The sequence below is a fragment of the Rhinopithecus roxellana genome, chromosome 7 (genome assembly GCF_007565055.1).
Source record: "Rhinopithecus roxellana isolate Shanxi Qingling chromosome 7, ASM756505v1, whole genome shotgun sequence".
NCBI lineage: Eukaryota > Metazoa > Chordata > Mammalia > Primates > Cercopithecidae > Rhinopithecus > Rhinopithecus roxellana.
Genome location: NC_044555.1, coordinates 111888212 through 111910590, shown reverse-complemented (window position 1 = coordinate 111910590; position 22379 = coordinate 111888212). Strand labels below are relative to the sequence as shown.

General features: G+C 40.2%; 1 protein-coding gene across 3 annotated transcripts in view; it reads left to right on the top strand.

The window, feature by feature from the left end:
• FGF13 (fibroblast growth factor 13) overlaps positions 1-22379 on the top strand; it is a 588095-nt gene that overhangs the window by 357135 nt on the left and 208581 nt on the right. For 2 of the 3 annotated variants that reach the window (XM_030934641.1, XM_030934640.1), the window contains exon 3: positions 15015-15182. The exons of the other annotated variant lie outside the window; for it this stretch is intronic. In XM_030934641.1, the coding sequence (XP_030790501.1) occupies positions 15015-15182 (168 nt within the window). The remainder of the gene's footprint in view (positions 1-15014; positions 15183-22379) is intronic. 3 annotated transcript variants of the gene reach the window in all.

Here is a 22379-nt window from a genome sequence, read left to right as displayed (position 1 = left end):
GGAACTGTGATCTGAAAGCAGGATAGGTTGATTATAAGGCCCTTGCCAGTATAGCACAATCTGCCATACCGCCCAAGGTTTTTGAAACTTTCTTCTTAAGAGAGGAGATAATCCATTTCGATTCCATGCTTGATGAAGGGGCCTAGCACTTTAAAGTCCTAGTTTCTTCTAAAGCTCTTTCTTCTAAGCTCAGAAAAACATGGTCTTTGCAGTTAATTGTGCATACGTTTATGTTTTTTTCTCTTGCTTCTTCAAATAGACACTTTGATTTGCCACCCTCGCTTCACCTTGGGAACTCTAAACTACTGAGACCTAAACCCCACTCATAGGCCAATTAAACCAGAATCTCTGGAGGTGAGGCCCAAACACAGGCATGGTATTAATGCTCCCCAGGTGATTCTGATGTGCAGCTAGGGTAAAGAACCACTGAATTACAAGATTCAAGGAAACAATTTCTGGAAAAATGTAGCCTCAGTCCCCTTTTTCGTGGATGTCATAAAAGAATGTCCAGTGTATTTAACTAGACATTCACCAACAAGGTTTCCAATTAGTTCTTGGTACCGTTTTATTTTGTGACTGCGAGCTTGGACTGCTCTGAGATTGCAGCCTATATAAAGTTTGAAATGGTTCTGTACGGACCCTAAGGGTGGGGAGCTGGTCAGGAGGGATGAGAGTAGAGATACAACATCATAGACCAGCTCCAGGGTAGACACATGTTATAGGTCCTGACTTTCTTGCTCACCTAAGATCTCGAAGGGGGGCGTATTTTGAAAAATGGAATTTGATTTTATTCAATTCAAAACTGGCTAGTCAAGAGATGGTCATTTTAAAAAATGAGAACACAGGGCAGGGTTGTATTAATGCTATAGAACTCTGAGCAAACCCCCGTGGTGGTTGAGGCTGGAACAGGGCTTCTGCGTAGAGACGTGTGCTGCTGTACAATTTTACACAATGAACAGCACCACTGCACAAGAGTTATGTAGCAACTAGCCTGAGGCGTGGAAAGAAATGCAAATAATTGGATAATCATGGGCCAGCGCCTGCCCTCAGGGGAGATAGAGAGGAGAGAGAGGAGAAAGAAGGGAATTTTCACTGGAGAGAGTAAAGAAAGGCTTTACTTAGAGCAGTAATTTTCAACCTTGGCTCTGTAGTCAGATCATGTGAGGAGCGTTGAAACCTACTAGTGCTCAGACCCCAGCCAGGCAATTCTGCTTTAATTGGTCTGGTGTGGCAACATGAGTATTTTAGTTTTTAAAAGTCCTCCAGGTGGTGCTAATGCTAAACCACAACTGAGAACCACTGGTTTAGATAGCGTTCGTACTGGGCAGAGGAGAATGCATACAGGCAGAGAAACCTGGGAGAGATAAGTAGCTTGGGAGAGTCGTTCTCCAATCTAAGTATGATCCTTGACCAGCTGCATCAGCACCACCTGGGAACTTGTTATAACTGCCAGTTCTCAAGTTCCATCCCAAACCACCTCAATTAGAAACTCTTGGGTGGGGGTCCGCAATGAGTCTCAACAAGCCCTCTAGGTGACTGTGAGGCTCACTTAAGTTTGACTTGGACGTGAACAACATTTATGGAAAGGGAGTGCAATGAGCTAAAGCAATAAAATTTGAACATAACTAGCTGGTGTCAACTCTCCTGATGGTCCCATAGAGATGTACAGCAATAACCAGTGTTCTAAGGTGGAATGTACCCCTCTCTAGCCTTAACATAGCTTTCTTATCTGTTTGAAATTGTAGCACAGAAAAAAATACATGTCATTCATACAGGGGCAGAGGACTTCTGGAAGAAGACTGCTTTTCTGGTAGAAACCGCACTTTTCTTCTTAGTGGACCCATTTCTGTCTTCAGGAGGGTTATCTATCCTTCCTGGCCACATGGGCCTTTGGCTGATGGAAAGGATGGGCTTTGAGGAAGCTGTATACATAAGGTGAAAGAGGGTCCCCCAACCTCCCCTTCTTGTTTCTTGTTCCCACCTGGGCCAGGACTTTGGTTGGCTGGGCCCCACCTGCCATTCACAGCAGGCCCCTGAGGCTACTCACAGAATGCCAAGTGATGCCACTGAGTAGAGAAAGTCTTTGTCCTATGCCGAGTGAAGACCCCACTGATGTGTAGCAGTGGTGCTTTATGTTTTGCCCGTCAGAGGCGTTCTGTTACCTGGGAGGTTGATGTGCACACCAGTGCATTCCCCTCTCTTCCTGGTCAGCATTGTATGGGCCAAACTCTCCAGAATGGAATAGCTGAGTCCTTGCAGGATGCTGAACATCTTTGAGGGTCACAAAAGTGTTTCCAGGATTGATGCTAACTCTTCACAAAGAGGTTTGCAGGCCAAAAGGACTTTACCCATCAAGTCTAGTGATTCTCAAATAAGGCAATTTTGCCTTCAGTTGTCAGGGCGGGGATTAGGGGGGATTTGACAATGTCTAGAGGCATGTTTGGTTGTGACAACTTTGGGGAACAGTGCTACAGGCATCTAGTGAGTAGAGGCTAGGGATACAGCTCAACATCCTACAATGGACAAAACAGCCCTTCACAACAAAGAATTATTAGGCCTCAAACGTCAAATTTCCCGTGCTGAGAAACCCTGACCTAGTCTAAATCCCTTATTTTTGACATGAGGCAGCCAAGGCCCACAGAGGTGAAATTCCATTCTAAAGGTTACACAGAAAGCATCAGGTCAGGGTGAGGCTCCTGGTTTTGCAACTCCCAGAGTGCATTGCTCAACAGTTTCATCTCTGGCAGGGACACTGTTTCCTCCATTGCAGATACCATTTACTTTGTGCCTACTAGGTGTCAGGCAATGGGCTAGACTCTTCATTTATTACCGCTTCATAACGTACACCTTCAATGTAGGCATGACTATCCCTAGAAGGGGCTGATTTTGTGCGTGCAAAACAACTGTATGGCAAGCGTCATAGGCCATTAGGAAAGCAAAAATGATTACAAAAGAGACTGAGACATGGTTCCTGTCCTGGGAGCTTACATTCAAGTTGTTGAAAAAAGATATATGTCAAAATAATGATCATCGATCTTTTTACTTAAGGTCCATGATAATAACCAAAAACCTGGCCCAAGGCACCACAAGATAAATTTCTTAAAACGTATATGGAAATTAAGAGTTAGGAGAGGGAGCTGACCATATGTCTTAGCATCGTGGGAAGGCTACATAGGTCAAAGATAATTGTTTGTGTGTATTATGAGTAAGCACTATCCTAGGTCCCACATATAAATGGTCAACGAGACATATAATGTCTCTGCCTCAGGGGGCTAACATTCTTGTAGGGAGAGCCAGACAAGAGACAAATACATACATATATAAGTAATTATAGATTGTGACGAATTGAAACCTCCTTAAGGTGGTTAAAAGGGCATCTCTGAGGAGGTGACATTTTAATGGATCCCTGAAGGACATAAAGGGGCCATTTGAAGGACATAAAGGGGTACAAGGCCTTGAGGCAGGAGAAAGCGTGGCATATTCTAGATACTAATGGAAAGCTAACGTGAGCCAGAAGAGAGGTGTATAATAAAATTCAGGAAGTGGGGGGCCACCAGGGTAGGGAGTTTGCATTTCATTCTAACATGAAAAGAGCAAGTTAGCCTGAAGAAACATAGGATGAAGATCTAGTAATGCTTGGAGAATGAGGGAGGTTGCAAAGGAGAAGGTAACTGAAATTTCCAAACATTTAAAAGTTGTTTCTACCTTGGACAAATTGAAAGACCATTAGTACTGATCTGTTCCCTTCAGTGAATTATTTACTTAAGTTACTCATGCACATTTAAACCTGCTAACTTCATAGTGTTCATGGTGGCAGTAAAGCTGAAATCTTATATAGAGATAAGTAGATGGTTAGCTGGGAGGAAAAATGGAGGTCTTGAGCTAACACATCTTGTGGTTGAATGCACTTTTCAGCATGACAGGTGCTCACTAACATGAAAGAGTAATTGCTCTAATTACCCCATTTTTTCTCTCTTTCTGATCAGTTAAGGACATTTGATAATCTGTATATTTTGCCATATTTTCTGTTTCATAGATTTTTAAAGTATTGTTGGAGTCACTAATATGTGTCTAATAATTTTGATTGGTAGTCCCGTTGCTGTCTACATTGCTGTGGCCTTGGAGATCTCAGATTTGCTTTGATTTAAAATCATGTATCATTAATTATGTTGCATTATGTTTCAGAAGAGTTAAAGGCAAACAGCATCATCATCAAATAATTGAGGGCTTGTTAACTGCTTCCAGCTTGAAGCCAGCAAAGCTTACGAATTATAGTGGCCTGATGAGGGGGCAGATGCCTCTGTGGCATTGTCAAAATAGTTTCCTAGGCTGTCTCTGGTTGCTTTTCTGTCTTTGAGTAAAGGAAAAGGTTTTCTGGAGACGGGCAATCTTGGAAGCTAAAAAATACTGAAGAACCCAATAACTGTCTAATGTGTTGATGCTTTTACAAAGTTGTCTCACTTTATTTATTTATTTAATTTTTTTTGAGATGGCGTCTCACTTTGTCACCCAGGTTGGAGTGTAGTGGTGCCATCTTGGCTCACTGCAACCTCTGCCTGCTGTGTTCAAGCAATTCTCCTGTCTCAGCCTCCCAAGTAGCTGGGATTACAGTCGTGTGCCACCATGCCTGGCTAATTTTTGTATTTTTAGTAGAGATGGGGTTTTGCCATGTTGGCCAGGCTAGTCTTACACTCCTGACCTCAGGCGATCCACCCGCTTTGGCCTCCCAAATGCTAGGATTACAGGCGCGAGCCACCGAACCCGGTCAAAGTTGTCTTACTTTAGACTTGTTGACAAACACACTGGAATGCTTGCTACAGGATAGACTTTTTCAATAACTTACTACGTGACTTTTAAAAAGTTGCTTCCCCTCCTGAGATTTATTTTTCTTATGTTTTAAAACAAAGGGGCATTAAATTATCTCTAAAGAAATTTTGTTTGAAATGACATAGAGGATTGCATCACAGTGTTTGTTATGTAATAAATATTTCAGTAGCTGTTTTATGAGGCCAATGTGATGTCTATTGATACAACTTTTATAGAGTAAATCAAGAACTTTTTTTTTATTTTTTTTTATTTTTTTATTTTATTTTTTTATTATACTTTAAGTTCTAGGGTACATGTGCATAACGTGCAGGTTTGTTACATATGTATACTTATGCCATGTTGGTGTGCTGCACCCATCAACTCGTCAGCACCCATCAATTCATCATTTATATCTTGTATAACTCCCCAATGCAAGCCCTCCCTCCTCCCCCCTCCCCCCTCCCCATGATAGGCCCCAGTGCGTGATGTTCCCCTTCCCGAGTCCAAGTGATCTCATTGTTCAGTTCCCACCTATGAGTGAGAACATGCGGTGTTTGGTTTTCTGTTCTTGTGATAGTTTGCTAAGAATGATGGTTTCCAGCTGCATCCATGTCCCTACAAAGGACGCAAACTCATCCTTTTTTATGGCTGCGTAGTATTCCATGGGGTATATGTGCCACATTTTCGTAATCCAGTCTGTCACAGATGGACATTTGGGTTGATTCCAAGTCTTTGCTATTGTGAATAGTGCCGCAATAAACATACGTGTGCATGTGTCTTTGTAGTAGAATAATTTATAATCCTTTGGGTATATACCCAGTAGTGGGATGGCTGGGTCATATGGTACATCTAGTTCTAGATCCTTGAGGAATTGCCATACTGTTTTCCATAATGGTTGAACTAGTTTACAATCCCACCAACAGTGTAAAAGTGTTCCTATTTCTCCACATCCTCTCCAACACCTGTTGTTTCCTGACTTCTTAATGATTGCCATTCTAACTGGTGTGAGATGGTATCTCATTGTGGTTTTGATTTGCATTTCTCTGATGGCGAGTGATGATGAGCATTTTTTCATGTGTCTGTTGGCTGTATGAATATCTTCTTTTGAGAAATGTCTGTTCATATCCTTTCCCCACTTTTTGATGGGGTTGTTTGTTTTTTTCTCATATATTTGTTTGAGTTCTTTGTAGATTCTGGATATTAGCCCTTTGTCAGATGAGTAGGTTGCAAAAATTTTCTCCCATTCTGTAGGTTGCCTGTTCACTCTGATGGTAGTTTCTTTTGCTGTGCAAAAGCTCTTTAGTTTAATTAGATCCCATTTGTCAATTTTGGCTTTTGCTGCCGTTGCTTTTGGTGTTTTAGACATGAAGTCCTTGCCCATGCCTATGTCCTGAATGGTACTACCTAGATTTTCTTCTAGGGTTTTTATGGTATTAGGTCTAACATTTAAGTCTCTAATCCATCTTGAATTAATCTTCGTATAAGGGGTAAGGAAAGGATCCAGTTTCAGCTTTCTACTTATGGCTAGCCAATTTTCCCAGCACCATTTATTAAATAGGGAATCCTTTCCCCATTTCTTGTTTCTCTCAGGTTTGTCAAAGATCAGATGGCTGTAGATGTGTGTTATTATTTCTGAGGACTCTGTTCTGTTCCATTGATCTATATCTCTGTTTTGGTACCAGTACCATGCTGTTTTGGTTACTGTAGCCTTGTAGTATAGTTTGAAGTCAGGTAGCGTGACGCCTCCAGCTTTGTCCTTTTGACTTAGGATTGTCTTGGCAATGCGGGCCCTTTTTTGGTTCCATATGAACTTTAAAGCAGTTTTTTCCAATTCTGTGAAGAAACTCATTGGTAGCTTGATGGGGATGGCATTGAATCTATAAATAACCTTGAGCAGTATGGCCATTTTCACGATATTGATTCTTCCTATCCATGAGCATGGTATGTTCTTCCATTTGTTTGTGTCCTCTTTTATTTCGCTGAGCAGTGGTTTGTAGTTCTCCTTGAAGAGGTCCTTTACATCCCTTGTAAGCTGGATTCCTAGGTATTTTATTCTCTTTGAAGCAATTGTGAATGGAAGTTCATTCCTGATTTGGCTCTCTGCTTGTCTGTTACTGGTGTATAAGAATGCTTGTGATTTTTGCACATTAATTTTGTATCCTGAGACTTTGCTGAAGTTGCTTATCAGCTTAAGGAGATTTTGGGCTGAGACGATGGGGTTTTCTAAATATACAATCATGTCATCTGCAAACAGGGACAATTTGACTTCTTCTTTTCCTAACTGGATACCCTTGATTTCTTTCTCTTGCCTGATTGCCCTAGCCAGAACTTCCAACACTATGTTGAATAGGAGTGGTGAGAGAGGGCATCCCTGTCTTGTGCCAGTTTTCAAAGGAAATTTTTCCAGTTTTTGCCCATTCAGTATGATATTAGCTGTGGGTTTGTCATAAATAGCCCTTATTATTTTGAGGTACGTTCCATCAATACCGAATTTATTGAGCGTTTTTAGCATGAAGGGCTGTTGAATTTTGTCAAAAGCCTTTTCTGCATCTATTGAGATAATCATGTGGTTCTTGTCTTTGGTTCTGTTTCTATGCTGGATTATGTTTATTGATTTGCGAATGTTGAACCAGCCTTGCATCCCAGGGATGAAGCCCACTTGATCATGGTGGATAAGCTTTTTGATGTGCTGCTGAATCCGGTTTGCCAGTATTTTATTGAGAATTTTTGCATCAATGTTCATCAGGGATATTGGTCTAAAAATCTCTTTTTTTGATGTGTCTCTGCCAGGCTTTGGTATCAGGATGATGTTGGCCTCATAAAATGAGTTAGGGAGGATTCCCTCTTTTTCTATTGATTGGAATAGTTTCAGAAGGAATGGTACCAGCTCCTCCTTGTACCTCTGGTAGAATTCAGCTGTGAATCCATCTGGTCCTGGACTTTTTTTGGTGGGTAGGCTATTAATTGTTGCCTCAATTTCAGAGCCTACTATTGGTCTATTCAGGGATTCAACTTCTTCCTGGTTTAGCCTTGGGAGAGTGTAAGTGTCCATGAAATTATCCATTTCTTCTAGATTTTCTAGTTGATTTGCGTAGAGGCGTTTATAGTATTCTCTGATGGTAGTTTGTATTTCTGTGGGGTCAGTGGTGATATCCCCTTTATCATTTTTTATTGCATCTATTTGATTCCTCTCTCTTTTCTTCTTTATTAGCCTTGCTAGCGGTCTGTCAATTTTGTTGATCTTTTCAAAAAACCAACTCCTGGATTCATTGATTTTTTGGAGGGTTTTTTGTGTCTCTATCTCCTTCAGTTCGGCTCTGATCTTAGTTATTTCTTGCCTTCTGCTAGCTTTTGAATGTGTTTGCTCTTGCCGCTCTAGTTCTTTTAATTGTGATGTTAGAGTGTCAATTTTAGATCTTTCCTGCTTTCTCTTGTGGGCATTTAGTGCTATAAATTTCCCTCTACACACTGCTTTCAATGTGTCCCAGAGATTCTGGTATGTTGTATCTTTGTTCTCATTGGTTTCAAAGAACATCTTTATTTCTGCTTTCATTTCGTTATGTACCCAGTAGTCATTCAGGAGCAGGTTGTTCAGTTTCCATGTAGTTGAGCGGTTTTGATTGAGTTTCTTAGTCCTGAGTTCTAGTTTGATTGCACTGTGGTCTGAGAGACAGTTGGTTATAATTTCTGTTCTTTTACATTTGCTGAGGAGTGCTTTACTTCCAATTATGTGGTCAATTTTGGAATAAGTGCGATGTGGTGCTGAGAAGAATGTATATTCTGTTGATTTGGGGTGGAGAGTTCTATAGATGTCTATTAGGTCCGCTTGGTGCAGAGATGAGTTCAATTCCTGGATATCCTTGTTAACTTTCTGTCTCGTTGATCTGTCTAATGTTGACAGCAGAGTGTTGAAGTCTCCCATTATTATTGTATGGGAGTCTAAGTCTCTTTGTAAGTCTCTAAGGACTTGCTTTATGAATCTGGGTGCTCCTGTATTGGGTGCATATATATTTAGGAGAGTTAGTTCTTCCTGTTGAATTGATCCCTTTACCATTATGTAATGGCCTTCTTTGTCTCTTTTGATCTTTGATGGTTTAAAGTCTGTTTTATCAGAGACAAGGATTGCAACCCCTGCTTTTTTTTGTTCTCCATTTGCTTGGTAGATCTTCCTCCATCCCTTTATTTTGATCCTATGTATGTCTCTGCATGTGAGATGGGTCTCCTGAATACAGCAGACTGATGGGTCTTGACTCTTTCTCCAGTTTGCCAGTCTGTGTCTTTTAATTGGAGCATTTAGTCCATTAACATGTAAGGTTAATATTGTTATGTGTGAACTTGATCCTGCCATTATGATATTAACTGGTTATTTTGCTCGTTAGTCGATGCAGTTTCTTCCTAGCCTCGATGGTCTTTACATTTTGGCATGTTTTTGCGATGGCTGGTACCGGTTGTTCCTTTCCATGTTTAGGGCTTCCTTCAGGGTCTCTTGTAAGGCAGGCCTGGTGGTGACAAAATCTCTAAGCATTTGCTTATCTGTAAAGGATTTTATTTCTCCTTCACTTATGAAACTTAGTTTGGCTGGATATGAAATTCTGGGTTGAAAATTCTTTTCTTTAAGAACGTTGAATATTGGCCCCCACTCTCTTCTGGCTTGTAGAGTTTCTGCCGAGAGATCTGCTGTTATTCTGATGGGCTTCCCTTTGTGGGTAACCCGACCTTTCTCTCTGGCTGCCCTTAAGATTTTTTCCTTCATTTCAACTTTGGTGAATCTGGCAATGATGTGTCTTGGAGTTGCTCTTCTGGAGGAGTATCTTTGTGGCGTTCTCTGTATTTCCTGAATTTGAATGTTGGCCTGCCCTACTAGGTTGGGGAAGTTCTCCTGGATGATATCCTGAAGAGTGTTTTCCAACTTGGTTCCATTTTCCCCCTCACTTTCAGGCACCCCAATCAGACGTAGATTTGGTCTTTTTACGTAATCCCATACTTCTTGCAGGCTTTGCTCATTTCTTTTTCTTCTTTTTTCTTTTGGTTTCTCTTCTCGCTTCATTTCATTCATTTGATCTTCAATCGCTGATACTCTTTCTTCCAGTTGATCGAGTCGGTTACTGAAGCTTGTGCATTTGTCACGTATTTCTCGTGTCATGGTTTTCATCTCCGTCATTTCGTTTATGATCTTCTCTGCATTAATTAGTCTAGCTGTCAATTCTTCCACTCTTTTCTCAAGATTTTTAGTTTCTTTGCGCTGGGTACGTAATTCCTCCTTTAGCTCTGATAAGTTTGATGGACTGAAGCCTTCTTCTCTCCTCTCGTCCAAGTCATTCTCTGACCAGCTTTGATCCGTTGCTGGCGATGGGCTGTGCTCCTTCGCAGGGGGAGATGCGCTCTTATTTTTTGAATTTCCAGCTTTTCTGCCCTGCTTCTTCACCATCTTTGTGGTTTTATCTGTCTCTGGTCTTTGATGGTGGTGACGTACTGATGCGGTTTTGGTATAGGTGTCCTTCCTGTTTGATAGTTTTCCTTCTGACAGTCAGAAGGACTGTCTGTTGGTCTGTTGGAGATTGCTTGAGGTCCACTTCAGACCCTGTTTGCCTGGGTATCAGCAGCAGAGGTTGCCGAAGATAGAATATTGCTGAGCAGCGAGTGTACCTGTCTGATTCTTCCTTTGGAAGTTTCCTCTCAGGGGTGTACTCCACCCTGTGAGGTGTGGGGTGTCAGACTGCCCCTAGTGGGGGATTTCTCCCAGCTAGGCTACTCAGGGGTCAGAGACACACCTGAGCAGGCAGTCTGTCCGTTCTCAGATCTCAACCTCCGCGTTGGGAGATCCACGGCTCTCCCCAAAGCTGTCAGACAGAGTCGTTCGCGTCTGCACCGGCTCCAGCTACTTCCCCTGTTGGTCTTCAGCTCTGCGCTGTCCCCAGAGGTGGAGACTACAGAGACAGGCAGGCTTCCTTGAGCTGCTGTGAGCTCCACCCAGTTTGAGCTTCCCAGCGGCTTTGTTTACCTACTTAAGCCTCAGCAATGGCGGGCGCCCCTCCCCCAGCCGCGCTGCTGCCTTGCGGATAGATCGCGGCAGACTGCTGTGTTAGCAGTGAGGGAGGCTTCGTGGGCGTGGGACCCTCCCGGCCAGGATTGGGATATATTCTCCTGGTGTGCCTGTATGCTTACAGCGCAGTATTGGGGTGGGAGTTACCCGATTTTCCAGGTGTTGTGTGTCTCAGTTCCCCTGGCTAGGAAAACGGATCCCCTTCCCCCTTGCGCTTCCAGGTGAGTCGATGCCTCGCCCTGCTTCAGCTCTCGCTGGTCAGGCTGCAGCAGCTGACCAGCACCGATTGTCCGGCACTCCCTAGTGAGATGACCCCAGTACCTCAGTTGAAAATGCAGAAATCACCGGTCTTCTGTGTCGCTCGCGCTGGGAGTTGGAGACTGGAGCTGTTCCTATTCGGCCATCTTGCTCCGCCCCCCCAAATCAAGAACTTTTATAGAGTAAACCAAGACATTCCAAATATGGGAAAGATAAATGATTAACTTATTTAGTTTAAAATATATTTAAAGGATACATTGCATTGTTTTTTTTATTCTATCAGAGATTAAGGTTTCTATTGATTGGTTCTTTCTTTACCTCTAGTTTGAAATGGGAATACTGTATTTCTGTGAACATGAGTACGTTAGGCCAGGTCAGCAGGCTTAGACTCCGTCAAACTCTCTCGTCTTACCATGACTGCTCCCTGTGTCCTTGACCTTGACAATGGCAAAACAGCACTGCTGCTGCTGAGAAACCAAACCTACGTGCAAGCTTGCCAACCTGATGGTTAGTCAGTGGAACAACATTTGCAATGGGAAGTAGCTCTTTTCTAAATGGTGTTTATAACTATCATCCCACCAGTAAAGTCACTTCTCCTTATCACCTCTGTGTCTGAGTATGCCACCTGTCAATGTCTGTGTGTCTGTGGATGTGTGGATTTGCACATGTGCCCTTGTGTCCTCCTACTCTGTACTACTCCTGTGAGACTTCGGAGTCCTGCATAGGAGGGCTGTGTTTTCAAGGCTGGGGGCACTGCCTATATGGGCAAAATTTTCCCCCAGAGGCCTATTCTTTGGTAGCTGTTCTCACGGGGCTCAGCAGTCTTTCAGACACCATGGGGCTTCCAGATCCAGAAAGAAACCATGAGCCACTTTTACCACCTTATCTGTCTTGAAGAGTCAAGTTGAATTTCTGACATCGGAGGAAGCTTTGTATAAATCTAATGTCTACCTAATCACTGGAATTTTTTGTCCACTTCCAAGACTGGATTTGGGTAGGGCAGCAGGAGTCACTGAATGGAAGGTGGACAAATGGTTCAAATGAACAGTGGCAAGAGTGGTTGTCTGAGAATAGAGGTCATGTGTAAGAAGGGAATGTACCAGATTGGGTAAAATGGATGAAAACATTGGACTAAGCCAGGGAAAAAAGAAACCCGTTCCTTTTTCCTATCTTAATGGGCTGGATTCTTTGCAAGCCTCCCTTTCCCTTCCTAGAGCTGGTACCCCACGGATGCATTGCATCCTTATCACTTTCTTCGGGAATTAGAACAAAGCTGCCCACCTGTCTTACTGCTGGAGTCTTGTGGGAAGTCATCTTTCATTCTTTCTGCTGTCCACTGCACATACAGCCACTCTCCTACTTGAGGGAGCCCTGGGAATAAGTGTATTTGATATAATAGTTTTAATTTCCCATCCAAAATATCTCCAATTAAAGAGATTTTATAAGCCAGAGTAATGTGTTGCCTATACAATGCCACTTCTGGTTTCAAATCAGTGTTTCTAGCTCTTCTGCCAACATAACATCAAGTTACTGTTGGTTGACTACTCTTTTTTTTCGGTTTTGCTTGAATTGACTGACATTTGAGGTATTGAGTAGAGACAGCCTGAGACCCAAAGCTGACCCATTAACTCCCAGATGTTCACGATTTCCAAGGAAATGTTCTGTGCCTGTGGTTATTGTTCAGATGACTCCTTAAACACTCTCATCTTGGCACCTTTTGCACTTGTTAAATTCAATTTGAAGAAAGAACAGAAGACAGGGAGAATTTTGTGGAAAGCAATTATCCTGCACTTTTATGACCTTCATGTTTTTCCCATCGTATGAATTTGGGGGTTAACACTTGTATCAGTCAGCATGTAGCTTTCACTAGAATTTTGTTGTGTGTTACAGATAACCAGTTGTATCTAATTAAACAACAATGATGCCAGTACAAGGCATTTTCTGGGAATTAATGACCAGCTGGGAAAAGCTGATGGCTGGAGAGTCAGCCAAAGGCTGTTAGCTTCAGTCCACTATTAATCTCCAGAAATGCCATTTGTGACATCATTGTTGGTACTGAACAATGAAAATGGAAGAGAATTTACTGTTATTTGTCACGTACTTCTGAATAACAAATTCCTTATGCATTGTCAAAAAGTCATTTTTTTCTCTTTTATCCTCCAATTGTCCTTCAGTCTTATATGTTTTCTATACAGCAGTGGATGAAAATGGAATTTCTCAGATTCCATAAAATCGTGGGTGCCTCTTTTTTTAAAGAGTTCCAATTTGGGGAGTTTTATTTAAATATTTTGGATGGTAAAACTAGAATTTGTCTTCAGCTGTGATGCTGGAATTTGATGAGTGTCTATATTATCATAACTATCTGCTCATGGCAGGAAATGGTTACAAATGTTTTGAATAGCAGCTGTTGCTAGCAAAGATGTACATTCAACGAGATTCTAAGAAGTTAGAGTCACATTCCTAGTAGATGAAGGGAACCCTCTGCAGAAAAAGCTATCGTGGTGTGTCTATATATATTTTTGATTGCTGCTGCTGAATGCTAGAGGAAAATAGAGAACTGACTAAAATATTCATCACCATCTTGCATAATTTAATGACTTATAAAGGGAGACAACAATTCCTCATAGAGTCAACCTATCAAGAACTTGTTCTAAACTCGTAATACTAACTTAAAAGTGATGTTGGTTTTTATACCATTTTTTCCTTAACATGAAAGGAAGTTCTTAAAACCCCTTAAGATCCCAGCCAATGAGCTAGGAATGTTTTACCCAACACAGAAGCTTCATATCCCATCGAGATTCAGCCACCATTTGTTTATTTATTTATTTTTTTACAAACACCACGGCATTATTCACCCCACAAGAAATTTGCTTGGTAGTATCAGTCCTCCTAAATGCATGTTAAATGTATGCATTTCCGGTAGTAGAATGAGTCAGCTCATCATTAATCAAAGCTTTGGAGGCACTGACTCACTTCTGGTGAAATGGAATGGCCTCATTGGGAAGGGTGTGAAAGAAAATAATTCATGCTGGGGTCAGTTCCCTGTTTCTGAAAATGCAGATCAAATGTGCACCTATTTTCATGGAAGGTTTTCAGAATAGAGAATGTAGCAGTGAACCCTATAAAGGCAGATATCTTGCTTTTGCAGGGAATAAAAATAATAGTGATACAGAAACACTAGTGATACACTTAGGAAGCATATAAAGAGCCTAGAAAGAAAATGTGGACTGAGAGGATCCTGGTGTATACTTAAGGCCAAAATTATTACAACAGGCCTGGCTCTTTTACAATCCAACAAGGTAGTCCTTTGACGAGGTGTTGCTTCATGGGCTCTCAGCTGGAATCTCTTGTCTTCATTAAGGGGTTTTGAACATCTGAAGAATGTTTGCAACAGCTTCAGTTCTCTTTGGAAATCAAAGAGTAAAGAGCAGTGACTTTGATTTTCTGTCTGTCTCCGTGTATACTGCTTAGAAGTAAGGCCCTCACCAGGAGCTAGACCAAGAAAAGAAACAGAAGCAAATTTACTGATAATGGGTGGACCTTAGCCAGTTTAACCTATAAATATGTATATTGTATCTCAATCTGAAACCTATAAGTTCTACATGGTGTTTATTTAGATACAACATGAGTGTCCATATTAAAATACGTTTTTGCACTTTGGGTATGATTTAACACTGTTTTCATTGTACTAGCAACAGAGGTATATACAGTCGAGTAGCTGTTGGCAAAGCTTTAGTATTTTAAACTAAGCCCATTAAAATAAAATCACTAAGCTATTAGATGTTTTTCTTTGAAACTTTTCTTAGGGCTGTTGTTTTAGTCTTCCCTGGGAGTAGATTTGATTTAAGACATTCGCTGCTTTTCTGAGGCCCTAACTTGAGTTCATTTTGTTATGTGGTGACCACAGTTCTGGATGACGCCCCCCCTGGCACACAGGAATACATTATGTTACGACAAGATTCCATCCAATCTGCGGAATTAAAGAAAAAAGAGTCCCCCTTTCGTGCTAAGTGTCACGAAATCTTCTGCTGCCCGCTGAAGCAAGTACACCACAAAGAGAACACAGAGCCGGAAGGTTTGTGCACGACAGACGCGTGTTTTGCTTGTTTTCTCTCATTCTTCTTTCTTTCTCTTTCTTTTGGATTGTGCATTGCCCTCTGGTGTGCTGTGTGTTGTTCAGATCCTGCCATAGCTAGGAGGCCCCCTGGCTGGCTGGTGAAAGTGTTATACAGTCTCAGATGGGACGCTGTATAATATGGTCATCTCTGTCACAGTGCACAGCGTTACACTGCTTTTCACAGCTGAAACATTTTCAGTTGCTGTCATTTTATTGCCCCATTTGGGCTGGCAAAATTGCTTGCTTCTGTAGCCAACATCTGGCCAAGTCTGTTCCCATCACCTTGCATTCCTGAAGCGGCAGTCAGCTGAGGAATGAAACTTCTAAAATGAAATAATGAGAAGATTGTTTCAAAAATTGTCAACTCTCCTTCACTCCATAAAGCTTCTGCATTGCACTCGACGAATGCTCATGATCTACTTAGTTTGCTGAAGCAGGTCAGATTACCTATATAATGCACGCCCCGTTGCACTTTGCCATGGTAAAATGCATGCCTAAAGGAAACTATGAGTAGTTTGTTTTTTCTTTTCAGCTCAAGTACAGGTTTGGACAACTCTACTTGCTGTTACTTAAACTGAGGTTAATAAGGTACTCACTGCAACTCGTATCACAAATATACCTTCAAAGTATTTCATCTGGCCAGAAATGGTATTTATTCATTGTTTCCAACATTTTTGCATCTATCAAAGAGGAATATTTTTTCACATTACAAATAAAATGTGGTAAATGTATTGCATCTGTTTACATTCCAGCTTCCAAAATAACATCTGAGAATTATAATGTAAATGCGAATACTTATTGTTAAACAGCCCATTTTCCCCTCACATTAAATATCATTGAGGCAGTTTACCAATGAATGACATTTGGAAGTGACAAAATTCACCTGTTCTTTGGCAGTTGGTGTATACTTTTGTGGTTTTTGTATAATTTCTAAAAGCGACCTTGTTTCTAGTTCAAGTTGTCCTTTTGCATCATTAGAGGAATCCTTATGATAATTGTCTTTCTGATCTGGGAAGGACTGGCATGGGGGTTAAAATTTGGTGAGTAAATAAATTTCTCCAAATGCACTGTAGTCCACACTTTTGGAAGCAAAACTTCACAACTCAAAGTTTCCCCTTTTCTTCTTTCCAAATAGGGTTTTAGACAATCATTGGGAGAAAATGAGAAGCCTACATGTATCTGTGTTTAATTCAACAATAGAATAGAGCACTCATATTTATATTCTACCCATACTTTTGGTATCTAAACTATTCATGTTGAGTGTGACGACCAATTTCCACACATATTCATCTGGAGGTATAAATGGTGAACCTTTACAGTGAGTAAAAGCAATCATTTGGTTGTTTAGTGGAGAAGATACTAACTTTCTTTTGTACTTTATTGAAACAAAAAATTTTAACTAGTGACAATTACTTTACTATATATACTACATTCCAATATTCTCTGTTTTTTTTCTCTAAAAATTATAAACACACACACAGACACACAGACACACACACACACACACACATACAGAGACACACACACACACACACACAGTTTTTGTACCTTCAAATCAGCCTAAAAATCAAAATTTGGTTTCGTTAAGAAACATAACCCAGTTAAGAGGCAGCTGGTTAAATTCAGTCAAGCAATCAGTTACATAATTAAAATGTTTTTTACAATATTTCAGATTTTAAAAAACAGTTAAGACCCCATTCCTTTTATTATTACATACAATTTTGACAGGATCTGTTATTTTCAAGTACCATCTGGAGTGTATTGTCAATACTGTTATGAATATTTTCAGATATAGAGAATTCTTAAGAGAATAGGTAGCAGTTCAACTCTCTTCTACAAAGTTTGGGTAGTTTTTGATCTGTCATTTAATCCACATATTGAGCTGTTGCCATTGTGTTTAATGTGGCTGCCATCCTTTCACTTGTGTACTGTGATGATGGGCATTGCCTTTTTTCAGATTGGAGATTTTCCTTAGTCTTGCCCTCCTTTCAGGTCCTCCTGCCACGATATCAAAGCTAATATTTCTGTTTTTATTCTTATGAATGATTTGTAACTAGTATTAAAGTCAGAGGTTTTCTGGGATGACATTTAAATACTATTTGCAATCTTACTGTACCCCGGCAAGCAAGATCCCAGAATCTAATTGTGAACTCGGACCTTAAAATGAAAACACTTGATCTCTACACAAATTAACAGGATCCAGAAGACTTTAGATGGGGGCAAAAGAAAACATGCTGTGGAGCTGAACTTGGATAAATAAGGAAACATTGCCAAGAAATTAACATGCTTACTTCATGTAGGATATCGAAGCCCATCATTTCCAGGAGGTGAAGTAACTGTGGGTTTGGAAGGGTTCACTGGTCATTCTGGCAACCTGGAAGATTTTTGCAGGTGAAGTAATTGTGGGTTTGGAAGGGTTCACTGGTCATTCTGGCAACCTGGAAGATTTTTGCAGGTGAAGTAATTGTGGGTTTGGAAGGGTTCACTGGTCATTCTGGCAACCTGGAAGATTTTTGCAGGTGAAGTAATTGTGGGTTTGGAAGGGTTCACTGGTCATTCTGGCAACCTGGAACATTTTTGCAGGTGAAGTAATTGTGGGTTTGGAAGGGTTCACTGGTCATTCTGGCAACCTGGAAGATTTTTTGCAGAACTGTTTTATAATTGCCATCAGTTATAGTGTTCAGTTCCCTCTTAAAGTTGTTGTAACATTTTATTATAATTAGTAGAAATAAAAGACCTCTTTTTTTTTTTTTTTTTTTTTTTTTTTTTTTTTTTTTTTTTTTTTTTTAACAAATGGATAGTGTTTTGCATTAAAACGGTGTCTACACATTGAAACATTTCATTGTTCTGTGAAACATTTTGAAGAGATACTCCCTGTCATGGTCTCCGTGCCAAAACATGAGACCTTAATTGACCTTGGCTGTGGAGGCCCACCAATTCTACAGCAGGTGAAGGCAATGGACAGAGTGGTTAAGCCATACATCGTTTGGTCTATGCAATGCCAACATGCTAGTATAACCTCTCCTAATGAAGTTTTTTTTATGCAATATTAAAACCCCCAAAAGAAAAATTAAAAAAAAAATTTAAGCCTTTTGGGGAAATAAATGTTTGAATTGCATAAGCTTTAGAAACGATTAATTAAATTAAACAGGTTTATGTGTATTATGATACAGTTGGAATTACTAAATTGATAAAAATTATCCAACTCTTTTTTAATCAGTGTAAAGTCTTGCTATTTCTTCTGTTTGGCAGAGGTTTATAAGGGCTGGGCTATTTCCATAGTTTATGACCTCTTACAATTTGCTTCAGGTAATTTAACATTGTTTATAGTCACCCATCTTTTTAAAGATATTTTTGTATTATGCCCAGGGCCCTCAGAATCCATATAAAATAATACATAAAGGGACTAAAATATCTCACTGGGTTTTCAGGATACACGAAGGCCAAATTACACTTTGGCAAAACCAGGTTTCTATTTATGAATATCCAATTCCGAAACGATTTTTTAAATCTGTTCCAAACATTTGTGATTTTCAGTGACATGATTATTTCTATAAAAACCACTTATGATACAATATTATGTGAGTGCTGGAATTTGGCTGAAGAAGTGCACACAAAGTATCTGAGAGTCTAACTTGGCCCAGTACCAGCAATGTTCTTTGTTAAAAGAAAGCCACATGGAGAGTGGAGATCATTACCAAAATCTTTTTCTTACCGTTCCAGGAGCCTTTTGGCAAAAGAAAGTATAAGCTTCATAGCTTTATTTTTTTTGTTCACTTTATCTTTCTATGCCATGTGTGCCAAAATGAAATCACTAGTTTAGAGTAACTCCTGGAAGCCAATCTAATATTAGCATAGTTGTCATTTCCTAAATGCCACTCCTTGGGCTTTTACTGATGTTCGAAGATTGTTAAAGAGAATCACACCAAGATAAACATGCTTGCAAGTAGATAGTGCTGGAAATCTACAGGGAAAAGTAAATCATGGATTCCCAGCGTTTGCTTTTAGGGTTGAAAATTCTGATTACATAGTAAATGTGAAGAAATTAATGCAACACAGGAAAGTAGTACAGAGCTTGGTGATATGTCACCATCTTTTTATCAGGCATTTGGGCTCTTTCCTATAGTCCTGTTTTCATGTGATTACACACACACACACACACACACACACACACACACACACACACACACACTCTGTCTCCCTTATAGCATTCGTAACCTTTTTATTCAGAGAGCCGTCCAATCATTGTGGCTTTGGTTGGAGAAGAGAATCTGTACTGGAGACTGATGATAAAGTATGGCAGCTTCCACCAACCAAGAGAAAGCAAAATTATATGCTAAATGGTAAGGGGGTATATTTGTAACTACCATGTCTGTTACTCTGATAATGCGTTGCGCTATTCCAGAAAGAGCATACGTCACCATGAATATCAATCTTGCCTTAATGATGGGAGAGGAGGAAGTCAGAGGAATGCTAAGGAACATGCTGAGGGAAATGTTTTTCATCTTCATGGTTTTTCAACACTGTTGTTTCCTGTTGTACCTTTCTCATCTTAATACTAATTTTCCTTTCGAGAAAAATGTGTCAGTGTTAATTTGAATTAATAATTAAATAAAACTAAACTATGGTTATTAAATCATTTTGTCACTAAGCTAGAGTTGGGTAATAACCTCTGATGCTTGTCAGCTGAAAGTATCTTGACTTTCAGGAAAGACATAACTAGGTTCCATGTCTGTCTCCTTTAGAATAATTGAGGGGACATTCGTTTTCTATTAGAAAAGCATGGGGCCTTGGTTTGCATTTCTTTAATGATCAGCAATAATGAGCTTTTTTTTTTCTAATGTGTTTGTTGCCTGCATGAATGTCTTCTTTTGAGAAGTGTCTGTTCATGTCCTTTGCCCACTTTTTAATGGGGTTGTTTTATTTTTCCCTTGTAAATTTGTTTAAGTTCCTTATAGGCTCTGGATATTAGACCTTTGCCAGATGGACAGATTGCAAACATTTTCTCCCATTATATACGTTGTCTGTTCACTCTGATGATAGTTCCTTTTGCTGTGCAGAAGCTCTTTAGTTTAATTAAATCCCATTTGTCAATTTTTGCTTTTGTTGCAATTGCTTTTGATGTTTTCGTTATGAAATCTTTGCCCATGCCTATGTCCTGAATGGCATTGCCTAGATTTTCTTCTAGGGTTTTTATAGTTTTGGGTTTTATATTTAAGTATTTAATCCATCTTGAATTAAGTTTTGTATAAGGTACAAGGAGGATGTCCAGTTCTAATTTTCTGCATATGACTAGCCAGTTTACCCAGCACCATTAATTAAGTCGGGAATCCTTTCCCCACTCCTTGTTTTTGTCAGGTTTGTCAAAGATCAGATGGTTGTAGGTGTGCGGTCTTATTTCTGAGTTCTCTATTCTGTTCCATTGTTGTAAGTGTCTGCTTTTGTACCAGTACCATGCTGTTTTGGTTACTGTACCCTTATAGTATAGTTTGAAGTCAGGTAGCATGATGCCTCCAGCTTTGTTCTTTTTGCTTAGGATTGTCTTGGCTATGCAGGCTCTGTTTGGTTTCATACGAACTGTAAAATTGTTTTTTTCTAATTCTGTGGATAATGTCAATAGTAGTCTAATGGGAACAGCATTGAATCTATAAATTACTTTGGGCAGTATGGCCATTTTAAACGTACTTACTTTTTCTATCCATGAGCATGGAATGTTTTTCCATTGGTTTGTGTCCTCTGATGTATTTTGAGCAGTGGTTTATAGTTCCCTTGAAGAGGTGTTTCACTTCCCTTATTAGGTGTATTCCTAGGTATTTTATTCTCTTTGTAGCAGTTGTGAATGGGAGTTCGATTTGGCTCTCTGTTTTTCTGTTGTTGGTATATAGGAATGCTTGTGATTTTTGCACATTGATTTTGGATCCTGAGACTTTGCTGAAGTTGCTTATCAGCTTAAGAAGCTTTTGGGCTGAGACAATGGGGTTTTCTAGAGATAGGATCACATCATCTGCAAAGAAAGACAATTTGATTTCCTCTCTTCCTATTTGAGTTCCCTTTATTTATTTCTCTTGCCTGACTGCCGTGACCAGAAATTCCAATACTTTGTTGAATAGGAGTGGTGAGAGAGGGCATCCTTGTTTTGTGCTGGTTTTTAAGGGGAGTGCCCCCAGCTTTTGCCCATTCAGAATGATAATGGCTGTGGGTTTGTCATAAATGGCTCTTCTTATTTTGAGGTATGTTCCTTCAATAATTAGTTTATTGAGAGTTTTTAACATCAAGGGGTGTTGAATTTTACTGAAGACGTTTTCTGCGTCATTAGAGAAATGCAAATCAAAGCAACAAGGAGGTACCATCTCATGCCAGTCAGAAAAGTGATTATTAAAATGTTAAGAAACAACAGATGGTAGTGCGGCTGTGGATAAATAGGAATACTTTTCCACTGTTGGTGGGAATGTAAATTAGTTCCACCATTGTGGAAGATAGTGTGGCAATGCCTCAAAGACCTAGAACCAGAAATACCATTTGACCCAGCTATCCCATTACTGGGTATATACTTAAAGGAATATAAATCATTCTGTTATAAAAATACATGCATGTGTATGTTCACTGCAGCACTCTTCACAGTAGCAAAGACATGGAATGAACCCAAATGCCCATCAATGATAGGCTGGATAAAGAAAATGTGGTATACATACACCGTGGAATACTGTGCAGCCATAAAATGGAAAGAGATCATGTCCTTTGCAGGGACGTGGATGGAGCCAGAAGCCATTATCCTCAGCAAACTAACACACAGGAACAGAAAACCAACCTCCACATGTTCTCACATGTAAGTGGGAGCTGAACAATGAGAACACATGGACACAGGGAGGGGAACAACACACACTGGAGCATGTTGAGGTGGGGGTATGCGGGGAAGTGAGAGCACCAGGAGAAATAGCTAATGCATGCTGGGTTTAATATCTTGGTGATGGTTTGATAGGTGCAGCACACCACCATGGCACACATTTATGTAACAAACCTGCACATCCTGCACATGTACACCGGAACTTAAAAAGAAAAGCATGGGACCATGTGTTCTGGTGACTCTGAAGAGATAAGAAGACAGTATTCTCAACCTTTGTATTTCAAAGTCACTTTTTTTCTTTCATGACTTAG